Raw genomic sequence first — 20025 nt, forward strand, 5'->3', positions numbered from 1 at the left:
CTACTGGAAGAAGTTATTACATTATATTGAGGGTCCTAAACACTTTACAATGAAGGGATAACTTTCATTTACTGAAAGACTTTAAATGATTTGGGGGTGGAAAGTAGGGCAGGGGGTTTGAAATGACAGAAGTAAGGATTTGAGTAGACTGATGATGGTGAACAGCAAGGGAGATGGCATCACTTATCGGATTCCTCTCTAGAGGGAAACTCAGAAAACAGCAAGTTTTGTATGGCAGATAGGTTCAACAACACAGGACAGCATACCGTCTGCTGTATAAAGCCTCCAACTGATCAGTTGATTCTAACTTATTAGTGAGAAACTCTTGATTCCTGGTGGCTCAGATGGTAAAGCATCTGCCTACAATGTGGGAGACCCAAGTACAATCCCTGGGTTGGGAAGATCTCCTGGAGAAGGAAATGGTAACCCACTCCAGTATTCTTGCCTGGAAAATCCCATGGATGGAGGAAACTGATAGGCTACAGTCCATGGGGTTGCAAAGAGTCGGACACAACTGAGCGACTTCACTTTCTTGGTTTGAAAATGCTATGAAATACTGTAAACAATGATTTTCTCTGAGACGATCCAGGTATTGGAGCAGTGACATTTCGCCCTCCCCCCAAAATAAGTAAATAATAAAAGTGTGTGAACAATAGGAGGAGAAAATATCATATCCAACTAAATCTCAGGAAACAAGTATCAGATTCAAAATTTTTCTTCCTATGTTTTGACTTTTATTCTCCAAGTAAGTACAGAAATGTATATGAAAGTCAGTGATGACTTACACTAAGCACTGAAAAACAACCTGCCAAGTTTGAATCTCTTGCAATCTGTCTTGTACCAATATTCAAAAATAGATATTTCTGAAAGGACAAATACAACATTCTGGCTTAAAGTGAGTGAGAAACACTTAAATATGAAAATCATGTTTATTTAAAAGGAGAATATATCACTGGAAAGGGGTTGAGGAACTGCATGAAGAGGGTTATCGGAAGTGACAGAAAACAACCTCCAAGTATAGAGGTGATCTGCAGTTAAGAGTCTAGATGGTTATAGTTAACAGTTGACCCCACTTTTACTAATATTTAGTTTCAAGGAAATAAGTCCTTATCAGTTCAGTTCAGTTCAGTTGCTCAGTCGTGTCCGACTCTTTGCGACCCCATGAATCACAGCACACCAGGCCTCCCTGTCCATCACCAACTCCCGGAGTTCGCTCAAACTCATGTCCATCGAGTCAGTGATGCCATCCAGCCATCTCATCCTCTGTCATCCCCTTCTCCTCCTGCCCCCAATCCCTCCCAGCATCAGAGTCTTCTCCAATGAGTCAACTCTTCGTATGAGGTGGCCAAAGTATTGGAGTTTCAGCTTTAGCATCATTCCTTCCAAAGAACACCCAGGAATGATCTCCTTTAAGATGGACTGGTTGGACCTCCTTGCCATCCAAGGGACTCTCAAGAGTCTTATCCAACACCACAGTTCAAAAGCATCATAATTTCAAATTATTTTTATTATGAAGAAGAGAAATCATGTTAGAAGAGAAATCACGTTATAATTAGTATATAGCTCTTCGGATAAATTATCTATAAACTCAACTCCAATACTGATGTTTATATAATTTATTATCATATTTTATACAGGGAAGACTACTGAAAGATATTCTACCTTTCACAAAACATGCTGCCATTTCTCTGACATCGCTGTTCACTGATTCATGTGCAAGAATACTACTGACTGGAAATACGGGTAAGTCACTGCTGTTATGCAGTTGGCCACAGGTATCTTAACAACCTACATGATATAAAAATGGATATAGGATAACACTGTGACATTTATTGAAACGGAAGGATACCCAAGCTGCCAAATAAACAGAAGAATGAAAGGATGTCAGGAGAACCTATTTCATTTATAGCTCTGTATTTAAAGCAAGACATATGATTTCTTCTGTCATTAAATTGGGTATAGGACTGTTGTTCACTTGCTCAGTTGTGTCTGACTTTTTGCGACCCCGTGGACTGCAGCATGCCAGGCTTCCCTGTCCATCACCATCTCCCGGAGCTTGCTCAAAATCATGTCCATCGAGTCGGTGATGCCATCCAACCATCTCATCCTCTGTCATCCCCTTCTCCTGCCTTCAATCTTTCCCAGCATTAGGGTCTTTACTAATGAGTCAAGTCTTTACATCAATTGGCCAAAGTATCAGAATTTCAGCTTCAGCCATCAGTCCTTCCAATGAATATTCAGGATGGATTTCTTTTAGGATTGATTGGTTTGATCTCCTTGCTGTCCAAAGGACTCTCTCAAGAGTCTTCGCCAACACAACAGTTCAAAAACATCAATTCTTCAGCACTCAGCCATCTTTATGGACCAACTCTCACATCCATACATTACTGGAAAAACCACAGCTTTGACTAGATGAACATTTGATGGCAATGTAATATCTCTGCTTTTTAATACGCTGTCTAGGTTGGTCATACCTTTTCTTCCAAGGAGCAAACATCTTTTAATTTCATGGCTGCGATTTTGGAGCCCAAGAAAATAAGGTCTATTACTGTTTCCATTGCTTCCCCATCTATTTGCCATGAAGTGATGGGACTGGATGCCATGATCTTCATTTTTTGAATGTTGAGTCTTAAGCCAGCTTTTTCACTCTCCTCTTTCACTTTCATCAAGAGGCTCTTTAGTTCTTCTTCACTTTCCTACACAAGGATGGTGTCATCTGCATATCTGAGGTTATTGATATTTCTCCTGGCAATCTTGATTCCAGCTTGTGCTTCATCCAGCCCAGCATTTCCATGGTGTATTCTGCATAAAAGTTAAATAAGCAGGGTGACTATATACAGCCTTGATGTACACCTTTTCCGATTTGGAACCAGTCTGTTGTTCCATGTCCGGTTCTAACTGTTGCTTTTTGACCTGCATACAGGTTTCACAGGAGGCAGGTAAGGTGATAGAGTATTCCCATCTCTTGAAGAATTTTCCACAGTTTGTTGTGATCCATGCAGTCAAAGGCTTTAGTGTAGTCAAGCAGAAGTAGATGTTTTTCTGGGATTCTCTTGTTTTTCCAAAAGTTGTTGGCAATTTTATCTCTGGTTCTTGTGCCTTTTCTAAATCCAGCTTGAACACCTGGGAGTTCTTGGTTCACATACTGTTGAAGCCTGCTGCTGCTGCTAAGTCAGCATTACTTTGCTAGCATGTGAAATGAATGCAATTGTGGAGTAGTGTGAACATTCCTTGGCATTGCACTTCTTTAGGACTGGAATGAAAACTGACCTTTTCCAGTCCTGTGGCCACTGCTGAGTTTTCCAAATTTGCTGGCATATTGAGTGCAGCACTTTCATAGCATCATCTTTTCAGATTTGAAATAGCTCAGCTGGAATTCCATCATCTTCACTAGCTTGCTTGTACTGATTCTTCCTAAATCCCACTTGACTTTGTACTCCAGGATGTCTGGCTCTAGGTAAGTGGTCACACCATTGTGGTTATCTGGATCATTAGATTTTTTTTTTTTTTGTATAGTTCTTCTGTATATTCTTGCCACCTCTTCTTAATATCTGCTGTTTCTGTTAGGTCCATATCATTCTGTACTTTATTGTGCCATCTTTGCATGAAATGTTCCCTTGGTGTCTCTAATTCTCTTTCCAACTCTACTGTTTTCCTCTATTTCTTTGCATTGTTCACTTAGGAAGGCTTTCTTATCTCTTCTTGCTATTCATTGGAATGCTGCATTCAGATGGGCATATCTTTCCTTTTCTCCTTTGTCTTTTGCTTCTCTTCTCTTCTCACATATTTGTAAGGCCTCCTCAGACAACTATTTGGCCTTTTCACATTTCTTCTTCTTGGGGATGGTTTTGATCACCGCCTCCTATTCCATGCTATGAACCTCTGTCCATAGATCTTCAGGCACTCTGTCTATCAGATCTAATCCCTTGAATCTATTTGTCACCTCCACTGTATAAGGGATTTAAGTCATACCTGAGTGGCACAGTGGTTTTCTCTACTTTTCTTCAATTTAAGTCTAAATGTGACAATAAGGAGTTCATGATATGAGTCACAGTCAGCTCCCAGTCTTGTTTTCATTGACTGTATAGTGACTCCATCTTCAGCTGCAAAGAATATACTCAATCTGATTTCGGTATTGACCATCTGGTGATGTCCATGTGTAGAGTCATCTTTTGTGTTGTTGGAAGAGGGTGTTTTCTATGACCAGTGTGTTCTCTTGGTAAAACTCTGTTAGCCTTTGCCCTGCTTCACTTAGTAATCCAAAGCCAAACTTGCCTGCTCCTCCAGGTATGTCTTGATTTCCTACTTTTGCATTCCAGTCTCCTATAATGAAAAGGATATCTTTTTTGGTGTTAGTTCTAGAAGGTCCTGTAGGTCTTCATAGAAGGTCTTCTTGTAGGTCTTCAACTTCAGCTTCTTCAGCATTATTGTTTGGGGTATAGACCTCGATTACTGTGATAGTAATCAAGGACATGAACAGAGATCATTGTGTCATTTTTGAGATTGCATCTAAGTACTGCACTTCAGACTCTTCTGCTGACTATGATGGCTACTCCATTTCTTCTAAGGGATTCTTGCCCACAGTAGTAGATATAATGGTAAGCTGAATTACATTTGTCCATTCCAGTCCATTTTAGTTCACTGATTCCTAAAATGTCAATGTTCACTCTTGCCATCTTCTGTTTGACCACTTCCAATTTGCCTTGATTCATCGACCTAACATTCCAGGTTCCTAAGCAATATTGTTCTTTACAGCATCAGACTTTACTTTCACAACAAGAGACATGCACATCTGGGTGTTCTTTCTGCTTTGGTACAGCCTCTTCATTCATTCTGGACCTATTTTTCCATTGATCTCCAGTAGCATATTGGGCACCTACCAACCTGGGAAGTTCATCTTTCAGTGTCACATCTTTTTTCCTTTTTACACTGTTCATGGACTTCTCAAGGGAAGAATGCTGAAGTGGTTTACCATTCCCTTCCCCAGTAGACCATGTTTTGTCAGAACTCTCCACCATGACCCATCCACCTTGGGTAGCCCTACATGGCATGGCTTATAATTCCTTTGATTTAGACAAGGCTGTGATCTATGTGATCAGTTTGGTTCACTTCCTGTGATTGTGGTTTTCACTCTCTCTCCCTCTGATGGATGAGGATTAGAGGCTTGTTGAAGCTTCATGGTAGGAAGGAATGGCTGTGGGGAAATCTGGGTCTTATTCTGGTGGGCAGGCCATAGTCAGTAAACCTTAAATGCAATTTTCTGCTGATGGGTGGGGCTGTGTTCCCTCCTTGTAGTTTTGGCTAATGGAATAATGGTGACCTCCTGCAAAGGGACTTATGTCAGCACGCCATGGCTCCATGAACTGTTTAGTTAGTGCCCCTGACCCCGCAGCAGGCCACTGTTGACCCATGCTCCACCAGAGACTCCTGGACACTCACAGGCAAGACTGGCTCAGTCTCTTGTGGGGTCACTGCTCCTTTCTCCGAGGTCCTGGTGAGCATAAGGTTTTGCTGTGCCCTCCAATAGTCTGCTTCCCCAGTCCTGTAGGATTTCTGTATAGGACTCCCATCCCCTTATTTGCATATTGGGAATAATGTAAAGATTTTATTTATAATCTTAAAAGGGTTATGTTGCATTGACCTTCATTCTAAAGGGAGTCATGCACGAGAAGAAAGGGATTATTTGTTCTTTATAGGGGACTTTTATTGTTATAACCAATATGAAAGTGAAAGTGAAGTCGCTCAGTCGTGTCCAACTCTTTGCGACCCCATAGACTGTAGCCTACCAGGCTCCTCTGTCCATGGGATTTTCCAGGACTGGAGTGGATTGCCATTTCCTTCTCCAGGGGATCTTCCCAACCCAGGGCTCGAACCCGGGTCTCCCGCATTGTAGACAGACACTTTACCATCTGAGCCACCAGGGAAGTCCATAACCAATATAGTTGGTCTTAATTTTTTCATGTAACACTATTTTTTTAATGCTTCCTTCCTATTTCCTCTCTTCTTTTGAATTAAGCCTAAGCTTTCTTTTCTTCTCTCAAGCTTAGCCTACCCTTCTTCTTATCACAGCCAACCCTTATTTTCTAATGTAATCTTGAGATCTGCATCCAGATATTGCTATTATACTAATATTTAAAATTTATGTCTCCTCTTTTAAAAACTAATTTTTCATTTCAAAGTTACCTTACAAAAGTCTCAATGTATTATTTTGTATTAACAATTACCTGAGTCTTCTGGAGATTGTAGAAAATAATTATTTATGTTTGCATTCAGTATTACCAGTAGATTTACAACATTTATTTAAAGCTATCTTTATTTAAATGAACTTATTTACAAAATAGAAACAGACTCACAGAGACAGAAAACAAACTTATGGTTACCAAACAGGAAAGTGGGGGAGGAGGGATAAATTAGGGTCAATATTGGAAAAGACTCTGATGCTGGGAGGGATTGGGGGAAGGAGGAGAAGGGGATAACAGAGGATGAGATGGCTGGATGGCATCACTGACTCGATGGACATGAGTCTGAGTGAACTCCGGGAGTTGGTGATGGACAGGGAGGCCTGGCGTGCTGCAATTCACGGGGTCGCAAAGAGTCGGACACGACTGAGCGACTGAACTGAACTGAACTGAGGGCTTGAGATCATCAGATACAGACTACTATATATAAAACAGACAGGCAAGGTCCTACCGTAGAACACAGTATACAGTAATGGAGACAGTGACAGACTTTATTTCCTTGAGCTCCAAAATCACTGTGATGCTGACTGCAGCCATGAAAACAAAAGGTGCTTGCTCTTTGGAAGAAAAGCTATGACAAACCTAGACAATATATTCAAAAGCAAAGATATCACTTTACCGACAAAGGTCCATACAGTCAAAGCTATGGTTTTTTGAGTAGTTGAGTATGGATGTGCGACTGAACCATAAAGAAGGCTGAGCACTGAAGAACTGATGCTTTGAACTGTGGTGTTGGAGAAGACTCTTGAGAGAGTCCCATGGACTGCAAGGAGAAAGAAAACCAGTTAATCCTAAAGGAAATCAATCCTGAAAATGCACTGGAAGGAGTGTTGCTGAAGCTGAAACTCCAATACTTTGGCCACCTGATGTGAAGACCCAACTCATTGGAAAAGACTCTGATGCTGTGAAAGATTGAAGGCAGAAGAGAAGGGGATGACAGAGGATGAGATGGCTGGATGGCATTACTGATTCAATGAACGTAAGTTCTTGCAGACTCCGGGAGATTGTGAAGGACAGGGAAGCCTGGTGTGCTGCAGTCCATGAGGCTGCAAAGAGTCAGACACAACTGAGTGACTGAACAACTGTATAGCACAGGGAAATATTATTCAACATCTTGCAGCAAACTATAATGGCAAATAATCTGAAAAAGGATATACGTATATAACTGAATCACCTTTCTGTCCGCATCACACATTGTGAGATTTCATTTCGACACTGCCAACACGTAGCTTGCCACATTACTCCAATATCTGGTTTTCACTTGCAGACCACTTGTAATATCAATCTTCTGGCAGGCTTTAACTGGTCTATTAGTGCCTGGGGACACAGCTGGGTCTGTGGCTCCTTCCTGAATAGCACCATAAGGGGCTTCTTCAGCATACTCCATCTTCCACCCCCCACAAGCAGCTGCAGTCTCCCTGGAAACAAAAGCACTGGATCATCCTTTCCGACATTATTTACTGAATAGTTTAGTAGCTCTTTAATGTCATCAATTCCTATGATTTTTCCAGTCAACCCAACCATACATGCAAAACATGCAGTTTAAGGGTCTCACTTCCAGCTCCTACAGCTTTAGCTCCTTCATGCAGCTGATCAGACAGAAGTTCTAGTACATATGCATGCATATGTGGAGTACTAATTGTTGCTTGGAACCCCATAGATTGTGAAGAATCCATATAAAGGTTTTATTTTGCATAGTGGGAGCAGTCTGAGGCCAACATTACTTCAAACACTTTACCTTGAGGATTCCATTTTTGTGGAGGTTGTGGATTAGCTCTGAGGGGCTGGCATCACCAGATTTCTAGGCCATCGCTAAGAACACTTGGAACAGGTACAGAACCAGTGCAGCAATGGTGCCCTGGGGTGTCTCCAAGAGTGAGACCACCCCCCGCATGGTCACCACCCTGCTCGAGTCCCTGCTGTAGCTGCTACAGCGGCACTACACCTCTCAGATACTATTTTACTTACCATTTTAAATGCTTAAATCAAAACAACTTGATCAAAACAAGTCTGAGTAGTATTAATAATTACTTAGACAAGAGAATATCTAATTAAAAATTCCAATGTTTAAATTTCATGCAGAAGGACACGTTATCCTTTGCAATATCAGTTCCTTCTTGGAATCACCTCATGATGAAAAGGTAAGAACTTCAGTTTTAGTTTAATTAATGAATCAAGACATTTACTGAGCATTTCTCTGTGCCAAATACCACAAAAGCTAGAAATACAGGACAAGACTACCTACTCTCAAGTCATATGTGATACTACTGAAACTTAAGCTATACGACAAGTAACAGTGGTCTACTGGAGAAAATAGGCGATGAATGAGTTGAGTGAGCAAACAAGCCGCTGGTCATTCTGCATCTGCTTCATGTTTTGACTTATTTGTTAGAGTCTGCCCAGAGCTTAAGAGCATCATACATCATGCAGTCCTCCAGTCATTGCCTTTATCTTATACAACTTCATAGAAGGAAGTTTCATAACCTTTCCTAGAAGCCCTGCCTGGTACCCAGACATTATTATTTTCAAGAAACTCTTCCCCTATAGTCTAAAATCATCCTTATGATTAAATATGTTATTCTATTTTTAGTGTTAATGCAATGTAAATGTCACCATCCTTAGTTGATAACCATTTAAATATGTACTTCCTGGGACTTCCCTGGCAGTCCAGTGGTTAAGATTCCATGCTCCCATCGCAAGGGGAGCGGGTTCAAACCCTGATTGGAGAACTAAGATACCAGATGCCTTGCAGCATGGCTAAAACAAACAAACAAAAAATGCACTTCTTGTGTGCGTGTGTGGATATGCCAATATATCTACATATATTATAAAAATTCAAAACTAATTAAAGACTACAGCAAGGAAGCACTATTTTATCATAGGCTTATTTCCCTGTAAGTTAATACTTCTAATCCAAAAGCCAAATAGTAGCTTAAACAGAAATGTTTTGTTTCTGGATTATAGGTATTGATATTAATGCATAGATACATAGATTAGGATGGGATTCTTTGCAGAGTGTTTTAGAATGCTTATTGTTTCAAACATTATCTCATTTGATCTACAGAGTTTTTGTTTCCAAGAACCCATTATAGCTTTTATAAAGTTCAGATACTTAGCTTCAGTATGACTATCTTCAATTTGCAGAAGGGAAATCAGAAAGCAGCTTGCCTGGGATCACATCATAGTTAATGATGAAGACAGAGCCAGAATCGGGGTTCCTGTCCTCTAATCCAATGCTCTTTCCACATGTAATACATACCACCAGCAAATGGAAAGCACTAAGTTTCAACTTACTGTATCAACTATATGGCATGCTGTGATAGGAACAACAACAATCATATGCTTGAATCATGTGTGAGAAGAAGGTTATCTAATTGTTTTCTCTTATCTGTGATAATTATCAATATTCTCATATTAATTTTAGCAGATAAAAAATACAATTCAAAACCTACATTTTCACAAATGGACTTCCTACAAACTGGCAACTGAGACCTTTCAAAATTCAGAGAAAATATTTAAAACAAAGTTATGTGTTGATACTGAATTAGAATAATAGTGGGATTGATTTTTAAAAGCATTTTCACTAATTGAAAAGAAGAGGATCTATTTTAATAACATATCTAAATTCTTCCCTATCCAACCTCATTTCAACCTTCTCTTTATTTGAACAATGTGATTTTCCAGTTTGTATCTGGCTGCCTATTTATAAATGCACAATGGACTCTGGTCATAAAACGCCTCATTATTACATACACTAATATGTACCATGCATTAAACAAGATTCAGTTATGGATTACAACTACAGTGAAAACTTAATAAGTCAGTCTATAAATCAGAGGTTAATCTGGTTCTCTTGAGGCAATACTGTTTAAAAGATGATCCATGGAATACCAATAGTCTAAGAGATACACTAGTCAAAATCTATCTACATAAAGACAAATAATATATATTCACATGCTTACAGAAAAAAGTTTTATTCCATGTTTTTTTCTAATTACTCGTTGTAATACACTAGGGGGAGTCATAAAAATCAGTTTAATAAGTGGCAAGCAGTACTTTTGTGAGAATAGAAGAGAATGGAGTGGAATGAAATATTGTGTTGGCCAAAAAGTGTGTTTGGGTTTTTCCATATCATTTTACGGAAAAAGCCAAACAAACCTTTTGGCCAACCCAATACAATTGAATAGAACAACAGATAGTATCAATTGTGCATTATACACAATATAGATTAAGTATCCTTTGTGAAGGATACTGAAACTTGTTTCAGATGCATGTGCAGGTACCACATGTGTTTACTGGGTCATGAAGTAAACTGTATTTCTTACTATAGATATGGTCCATATTAATGAAATCCTTGCCTTAAGAGAATTCCGTCCTGTGGCAGAGAAAGAACCTTCAGGCAACCAATGTTCTTGAAAAGCTTTGAGAAAATAAGTAGAAGGGGGTAGATTTTACCCTGGTTCTCTAAGAGTAGGGAACTGAATCAGAAGGTCAAGAAATATTGGAAGAATTGTGCCTAACTTACCATGTTAAAGTCTAAATGAATTTGGGTCTCATAGAACTCCGAGCTGCCAGAATTCTATCTCCCACATAGATAACCAGCAAGAAGTAAGGACTTAGTCTGGATTCATCAGTAACAGAGAAGGAACATGTTTTATGGGGATATAACTACAGAATAAGTCTCCCAATTGACAACTCTAGTCCACATGCTTTAAAATTGGCTGGAGCCAATTTAGAGGCTCTAAACTTGAGGATAAGTCACATCCTGAAGTGTCAAGATGTCTTTGCAAGAGAATGAGCTGGGTCCAATCCTTTTGTTAATTCTTTGTGGTATGTAAGTAACATATATATCCCTCAATCACCACCAACACCCCCCCTCCAAAACAAACAAAAAAACAATTAGCCAGGAATCTCTGGATAAAACTTGGAAATAGGAAAAGTCTTCTTGCCAATCTCCCCTTTGGTCGTCTTCTTTTAACTCTGCTTTCTCTTGCTTCTGATATATTATATACAATATTACTATATTATATAGTCCCCCCACAACCCTTCTCCTAAAGATTTTCTTTCATCTAGTCTTCTACTAGTTTTCAACTAAATGAATTGCTAATCCTCAGTTAAATGATAAGCTGCTAAAGGTATAAGATATTTCCTGTCCCAGGGATATGCATAGATTAACAAATATCTAAAAATAGAATTTTTGGTACTTCAACAAGCAATAGAAGAGATAACTGGAGTGGGGATTTCACTGTCTTGTACAGATGTCTACACCATTCATTCATTAGCTTAGCTCTTTAATGATTAATGTTTTTGTTCAAGATTGTATTTGGATTGGTATGTACTTATTAAAAGAGATATGCTTTATTGTTACTCTCTAGAAATTCAAGCAGCTTCTTGCCTGGCGTGCTCATTCATTAGAAATTGTTCAAATAATCTATGTAGAAGAGAAACAAGTGGTACTTACTGCCTCCATCGATGGCTCAGTAAGGTATGGACCTTCATATTGCGAATTCAGGTTGTATGAGGTCAAGGATTTTAAGTTAAACTTTGAGCATATACCATAAGTGGAATCTTGATTAGCTGATTAAAACAAATAAAAGGTGGCACCAAAGGGCTTTGAGAAGGTAGTCACTAATTTGTAATTTTCCACACTCAAGAAAATGAGATGCCATGCTCATCGACACTAAAAGGTATACTTTCAATACAAGTGTTCTTGTAGACTTATTTCAAATCATTAAGCAATATGGGTAGCTCAGAGAGATAGACCCAAGCCCAGGGAAGACTACAGGATACACAGGATGAGAAGTCATTACAAAATAGAGGAAAGAACAACTAATGCTGAGAAAAGTGAAAGTGAAGTAATTGTTTCAATGAAAATGTAATTGACATTAAAAGTCTACTTGTTTTTGTGGTTCTTTTCTTCCTTGGTTGCTCCTCTTACTTCAGAGGGGTGAGCACAGTGCTACAATTGGAGCAAACAGAGATGGTTTACTAGGACGAAAGCCTCCCCTTAGGATCAGCTTTTTTAAAAACTGAAGTTTTAAATAATAAATATTAGTTTCAGATTATAACACAATGACTCAATATATGTATATATTGTAAAAGGATCACCTTAATAAGTCAACACTTGTCACCATACATAGTAATAAAAATTTTTTTTCCCTTCTAATGAGGACTTTAGAGATCTACTACTTTGGAATTAATAACTATAGTGGCCATGGTCTACCAAACCTACTTGTTTTTAATTGCCTAGTGATGCTAAGTATACATACATAAAACGCTAAAAATACATACACACACATATATATATACACACACATAAAGAGAAAGGAAATTTCATGACCATTCTTGAGACAAATTGCTACATATAATTCAAACCATATTTCAAAAAGATACATGCAAGCCAGTGTTCACTGCAGCACTATTCACAATAGCCAGGACATGGAAGCAACCTAAACGTCCACTGACAAATAAAGAAGATGTAGTACACATTTACAACAGACTACTACTCAGCCATTAGAGAGAAGGAAATAGTGCCTTTTGCAGCAGTATGGATGGACCTAAAGATGGCCATACTAAGTCAAGTGGCACACAGAAAGACAAATACCATATGATATCACTTAAATGCAGAATCTTAAAAAAAAAAACGATACAAATGAGCTTATTCACAAAACAGAAACAGACTCACATCTTAGAGGTTGAATTTTTGGTTACCAGGGAGATGGGATAAATTGGGAATTTGCCATTGACATGTACATACTGCTCTACTCAAAATAGATAACCAACAAGGACCTAGTACATAGCACAAGGAACTAGGCCCGATACTCTGTAATAACCTGGGGAAAGAATTTGGAAAAGAATATATACATGTACATGTATAACGGAATCACTCTGTTTTATACTGAAACCAACACAACTTTTTAAATCAACTATACTTCAATATAAAATGAAAGTTTAAAACATTACATTAAGAATCATGATAATGAATTGGCCTTTTAAGGGCATAAAAGTAGGTAAGATCAAGGGAGATAAAGAGGTTTCAAAGTGTTTTCAAGAGTTTAAACATAAGGAAGATGAAAAGGAAGAAATATTTTATGTTGTGTGAATGACCGTGGTCTGAAATTCAGAAGACCCTAGCCAGCTATGAGCTTGAGCCTGGTGATTCAGACAGGGACAAGACCATACAGCATGTAGCAGACACTGTTCAGGATTTGGATCTTCATCTTGAAATAAACAGCCACCAAAAAATATTAAGTGAGTGAGTAACATAATTAGTAGAGTTTATATATAGCTCAGACGGGAAAGAATCTGCCTGCAGTGCAAGAGCCCTGGGTTGGATCCCTGGATCAGGAAGATCCCCTGGAGAAGGGAATGGCTATCCACTCCAGTATTCTTGCCTGGAGAATTCCATGGGCAGAGGAGTTGAACGACTAACACTCATTTAATTTGAGATATGTTTTAAAAATAATAATGTGTGAGGTATGGATTTTGGAGCAGCAAAATTGGGAGCACAAAGACCAGTTAAATGTCACTGGTGAATACAGTGGTGTGAACACAGGGAGTGGTAACAGTGCTAGGAATAAATATTTTGGATTTGAGAACAATCTAGGAGGCAAAATCCAGAAAACATAAACTTTAACTGAAAGAGAAGGTAAGAGATAGATGTCAAATGATTCCAGGCATTATAAAAGTAGATGAATATTAGTGTCATTCATTGAGAAAAGAAGCACTAAAAAAGGAAAACATTTGAAATATGGAAAGATGAAAATCTTTCAGAAATACCGAGTTCAAGATGAATCTTTAGGATAAGATGTTATTTGAGGGCAAACAGAGCTGCTTTCTCTGTCAAAGAGATCTGTTGTTTTATTCATAGGAAAAATGAACTGACATGAAAATTACATTTAATTATTATAGGTGTTTTCCAAGACTCCGTCCCTTGAGTCTCTGCTCCAGCTTATTTTTAGTTGTCATCATAAGTGTTAATTGGGCATTATAATACACATACACACACACACACACTCCCCACACGTTACATGTGTGCACACCTCTATCATTTATAAGCTTTTCCTGCTCAAACCAGTTATCTATGGCATGGAGAAATTACTTTTACAATTCCTTCAAATGAAGCTATCCCTAAATACTCAGTTCAAAAAACCTAGCTCTATTAACAGCTATCTCAGAACACAGTTCTTTTCACAAATAAGTCTTTCTGCTAATACTCACTGCCACTTCCTAAGTGTAAGTGAAAATCACTCAGTTGTCTCTGACTCTTTGCGATCCCATGAACTGTATGTAGCCCCTCAGGCTCATCTCTCCATGGAATTCTCCAGGCAAGCATACTGGAGGAGGTTGCCATGCCCTTCTCCAGGGGATCTTCCCAACCCAGGGTTTGAACTCAGGTCTCCCACACTGCAGGCAGATTCTTTACCAACTGAGCCACCAGGGAAGCATTTAACACTCTAAATCTTGTTTGTCAAAAAGATTGATTTTATCATAGGAAAAAGCATAATAAAGGCTTAGCTTTGGGACAGAGGCTAGAGAGGGGTAAAGATCCAAATCTATATCTGACTCCTAGAAAATCAGGCTCAGAGATGGGGTTAGTCATTTGGGAACACTGCACATGAAGCAGGAAACACCAGAAAACAAGACCAAAAATTACTTCAGTCCTTGCCTCCAGCACAATGAATTTAGAGTCGTCCTGAAGCCAGGCCCTCACCCCTCTAACTTCTGCGTTGAGAGGGCTTGTCAACTTCACTTTGGTCAAGTCTCTGGGAAGTCCATAAAAACATCTACGTAGCACTGGGGAATTAAAGTATGAAAGGAAGGGCACATTCTCAGGCCACTGTCAGGTGTGAGGACCCCTGACTGGATTCCTCTGTTTTACCTCCTCCTCAGTGCCTATCTCTTCGAACTGGGATACCACCTAGACTTTGTAGAATCTACTCTTAATCCATTTAGATTATTCTCCTCCTGGGTCACTGAGGTAGGCACATTATGATTGTTTCCATCACTTGCTATTTTGAGCTTGAAATCAAGACATAAATGGAAGATCTGTTGGACATTATTTTATTTGTGTCTTATTTCCCTAAGACATAGGACACATACTCTTGCTAATGACATTCTGTATGACTTTAAACCATGTGGGTTATTTAGAAGGACCTCTTGGAGTGAAATAATGCATATGTATAAAGAATCACTTCTTTTGCCACCTTATTCCAGAACTCAGTTGTAAAAAATAGTATGGCATTTCCATAATAGTAGAAAATACAGATGGCGGTTGAAATGATTTTGGTAAGAGTGAAACCGTTAGTAGATGTCTCCTCCCATAAGTTCTGTTGATGCTGATACAGAAATTAGACAGCTGAGATATGGCCCATTCTACAGCCTAATTCAACAGACGAGTCAATTTAAGTTGAATGAGCACTACTATTTTGGGAAAAATCCATTTCTGGTCTTCTGGGTTTAATAAGTGGTTATCATAAGTATAGATTTAAAACGACATTTCCAAAATTGTTGTAGATTAGAATTCCAACTGGTAAAAATGTTTATGTTATGATTAGCTCCACATATTTAATAGGCAGAGTTCTGGACTCGAGTTTAAAATCCCTGCTGGGCCAAGAAAAATCTACATAAATGACCCAAACAGAGTAACTTCCACTGAATTCCAGTTACTTTCTTCTCTCTGCCTTTGCCTTTCCCCAGGCTCTGGCATGCCCTCAATGGTCATTACTGTGGATATTTTGGACAGCGCAGGACCTTTGAACTATCACAGACAAGTGATTTTATTTTGCCTTGTGATGTTACTGAATATCCCATAGAAATAAAAGAAGAAAGCAAATTCACAGAGAAGAAGTTAACATATGAATATCCTCTGGTATTTGACCGGCAAAGGTAAGAGCATTTGGGATTCTTTAGGTGAGCAGATGAAATTAAACTATATGATATTGTCATACTGTGCTGAACATGGAGAACTCAAAGATGAAAAGCCCAGAACTTTTCAGTAATTTTGCAACTGAGGGAAAGGGAGAAACAAGTAAACAAAAGCTATAATTTGGTATAATAGTACCTCTAAGAACATGAGTTCTAAAATAATCACAGAAGGGCAGACAGGATTTAATTGAACAAAGATCAAGGAGGCAACTGCCTAAGCATACACACTAAATAGTGAAAGACCATGTTATAGTCTTTCAAGGCTTGGAGTCCAGGGAGCAAGTAGTGACGATATAATATCTTGCATAATATAAAGCAAGAAAAGTCTATAGGGGCCAAAGCACAATAAGACTTTTAAGGCCCAACATAAGGGCCTTACAGAAATCACTATGATACAATACATAAGGGGAAGAGGAGGTCTGAAGAAAAAGATGGTGAATTTGGTTTTGGACAGGTTTAAGTCTGAGATGTTTGTGGGACTTCCAAGTGGAGATATTTAATGAGCAGACAGATCTGTCTGGAGCTCCCCAAAGAGGTCAGACCTATGGGTAAAGGTTTTGGTGTCATCAGCATAATAGGATTTTCAATCTGGGTAAGTCACTCAGGTCCTGTATACAGAGTGAGCAGAAACAGAAAACTGAGGAAGAAATCAAGAAATGGCCTGTAAAGAGCAGTCCAAGGAAGAGAAACCAGTGAAAAACACTAAGAAGGAATAGCCAATAGGTTGAAAGGAAAGCCAGAAACAAAGGGTGCAATGGAAATCAAGGGACGAGAGAGGAAGAAAAGTGAGAGGACATATTTGTAGAATGCGGCGGTGAAATCACATCGGACAACAGAAAAGCAAACAGTGGATCCTGCATGTCTGTCAGCTGAAGGGTCACTGATGATTCTAAGTTTCAAAGAGTGATGGGTAAAAACTGCATCATCATGGTTGAGAAATAAATGGGAGATGTGAGGTGATGACCGCATAGGTTACTTTGCTAGGAAGTCAAATAGCTGTAGGACTGAAGAAGAGTTTGTTTCATGAGTTTGCTTGTTTGTGAGGGAGACTTGAGCATGCTTATAGGCATAGGGAATGAAGAACAGTCCCCAGTAAAGAATAAAATACTGGTGAAAAGTTGTTTTATGCTTTTGCAAAGTTCAGTCCTGGTTTTGACTGTGGCTGAATATTTGTCATAATGGAAGTGACTAGTGCTCATCTGAGCTTTCAACATCAGCAAAGCCCAGCCCTAAATGGTAGATGTCTAAACGTCTAGCCCTCACAGAACTAGAATACCTAGACTGGTAATATCCAGCAGATCACTCCAGTATTCTTGGCCTTCTCTGATAGCTCAGCTGATAAAGAATCTGCCTGCAATGCAGGAGACCTGGGTTCAATCCCCTGGTTGGAGAGATCCCCTAGAGAAGGGAACGGCTACCCACTCCAGTATTCTGGCCTGGAGAATTCCTAGACTATCCATGGGGTCGCAAAGAGTCGGACACGACTAAGCGACTTTCACTCACTCATTCACTCACTCAGAACTGGAATATCTGACAAGATGAGTCCAAAGGGGAAAGAATCAGAGAGGACTGTCTAAGATAGAGTCTTTTAGGGAAATCCTGAGTAAGTCAAGGCTGGGCCATCATGTGGTCCAAAAGTCGGTAGAACAGTTGTAAACAGGAACTGAAGCTAAGACTCATAAGCCACACAGAACTTGGTTCAAAACAGAAACAGTTGGGGAACAATTAACGAGGGTTCCAAATGATTGCCAAACCACACTGAAGGGTTCAAGGCTTGTCTTAGCTGGGCAGTAAGGAGCACTGGGGAAGACATCTGGCTAAAATGTAAAAGTGTGACTGTAGAGCCAAGATTCATCAGGATGTGGCAAAGTTCACCAGGCAAAGTTGATAAGTCTCCTTGGGTAATTGCTGAGTCTTGAGAATCCATGTATCTTAGTACTTAAAACACTATATTCTGATTTGTTAATATGCATCTTATTTACTATTCTCTTGAGTTCCTTGAAGACTAGGAGCATGTTTTATGTATCTTTATATATCCAATTCTTAGTTCAGTGCTTAGCACATAGTAGGCACTCAAAATATACTGTGGAACAAATAATGATTAATGGAGAACTTTGAAGCAGAGGCGACAGATATAAATGATAGATACAAAGTATGAAACAGTATGATATATTTGGGATACGTTAAAGTAGGATATATGTTTACATTTAGAAGACATATGTTTACATTTTTAATACTTAGTTATGACTTTTAAAATATACACATAAGTAAGTTTTAAATATAATGGAAATTTGACCTGAGTCATATGAAAAAAAATCAAACATTAGTTTTATACCAGAGATTTCTGTTTTTGTTTTTTTTCCCCCCAATGGCTATTAATGAAGTTAACTTCATGGAATGTTGAGATTTAGTAGAAATCTTGGGATTTAGTAGAAATCTTGGTGATTTCTTTGGAGGGAACTCTGGGAAGTGAAATAAGAGTTAAGTGCAAAGGTCACATCATTAGGACTGGTGCCATGGGAGCCAGAGAATTTGGAGGCCCAGACAAAGGGCATGATGGATACTTGTTGAGTAGGCATAGGTATGTCCTTAACCATGTTTTTAATATGTGTGTGTATCTTTATATGCAGATGGCAAAAAATGAGCTCGATGTCTTTGCTCTTCAAACGTACACCTCCTAAGGCCTTTGAAGTGGAACATGATTTTAAGTTTTTCAAGTCTCTTTCTTCTCCTAAGGTAGCTTTAAAAAACAACAAAAAATATCACTTTGCTTTTGTTTTTCTGAATTTAATATGTCCAGTGTATTCGTTTCCTATTGCTGCTGTTACATGTCAATAGAAACTTGGTGGTTTAAACCATACAAGTTAGTTATTTCACAGTTCTGTAGAAGTCTGACTTGCGTCTCACTGGTGTCGCCAGAGTTGTGCCTCCTTCCGGAGCCCCTAGGCAGAATCTCATATTCCCGTTTGTGGTTCTCTTCCTTCACCTTCAAAGCCAGAAAATCCTATTCTTCTGTGATCTCGTCTCTCTGAACAGTTGGAAATGCTTTTAAAAATTCCTGTGGCTAGATTGGGCCCACGTGGATGATCCATCTCAAGTTGCTTAATGTTAGCCACATCTGCAAGGTCCCTTTTGCCAAATGAAGCAATATATTCACAGATTTGGGGTGGGAGGAATAGTGTGTGAATATCATTGGTTGCCATTATTCTGCCTATCACAGATAGAAAAACTTCTCTTTGCGCAGAATAGGAGAGAAATGTACATTGCAATTTATTCTATTTCAATTTCTAAAACTTCTAAAAAATGAATATAGCCTCTGAGCCTTTAGGCTAAGGTCTAAATGCTTTCAAGATGTGGTGCTGGAGAAGACTCTTGAGAGTCCTTGGGCTGCAAGGAGATCAAACCAGTTAATACTAAAGGAAATCAACCCTGAATATTCATTGGAAGGACTGATGCTAAAGCCACCTGATGCAGAGTCAACTCATTGGAAAAGACCTGATGCTGGGTAAGACTGAAGGCAAAAGGAGAAGAGGGTGTCAGAAGATGAGCTAGTTAGATAACATCACCAGTGTCAAAAGATGAGCTGGTTAGATAGCATCACCAACTTGATGGACATGAATTTGAGCAAACTCTGGGAGATGGTGAAGGACAGGGTAGCCTGGCGTGCTGCAGTCCACGTGGTCACAAAGTGTGGGACACAGATTAGTGACTGAACATCATCACCACCACCAACTGGAAATAATTAAAATGGATTAATAAAAATGGATTTCTTCAAGATCTTCCACAATACAAACCAAATTTACCTCTGATTAAAACTTATCTCCCATTTCTAACCTATAGTTGTCTGACCCTCTATGCT

General features: G+C 39.0%; 1 protein-coding gene and 1 pseudogene across 1 annotated transcript in view; one reads left to right on the forward strand and one right to left on the reverse strand.

Annotated features, from left to right (window-relative positions):
- WDR64 (WD repeat domain 64) overlaps positions 1 to 20025 on the forward strand; it is a 120109-nt gene that overhangs the window by 90079 nt on the left and 10005 nt on the right. The window contains exons 21-25 of the mRNA XM_070384485.1: positions 1638 to 1743; positions 8322 to 8380; positions 11615 to 11724; positions 15939 to 16127; positions 18797 to 18902. Coding sequence (XP_070240586.1) covers positions 1638 to 1743; positions 8322 to 8380; positions 11615 to 11724; positions 15939 to 16127; positions 18797 to 18902 — 570 coding nt within the window. The remainder of the gene's footprint in view (positions 1 to 1637; positions 1744 to 8321; positions 8381 to 11614; positions 11725 to 15938; positions 16128 to 18796; positions 18903 to 20025) is intronic.
- On the reverse strand, positions 7427 to 8160 carry LOC102266099 (protein-L-isoaspartate(D-aspartate) O-methyltransferase pseudogene; annotated as a pseudogene).

The sequence above is a fragment of the Bos mutus genome, chromosome 16, assembly GCF_027580195.1.
Source record: "Bos mutus isolate GX-2022 chromosome 16, NWIPB_WYAK_1.1, whole genome shotgun sequence".
NCBI lineage: Eukaryota > Metazoa > Chordata > Mammalia > Artiodactyla > Bovidae > Bos > Bos mutus.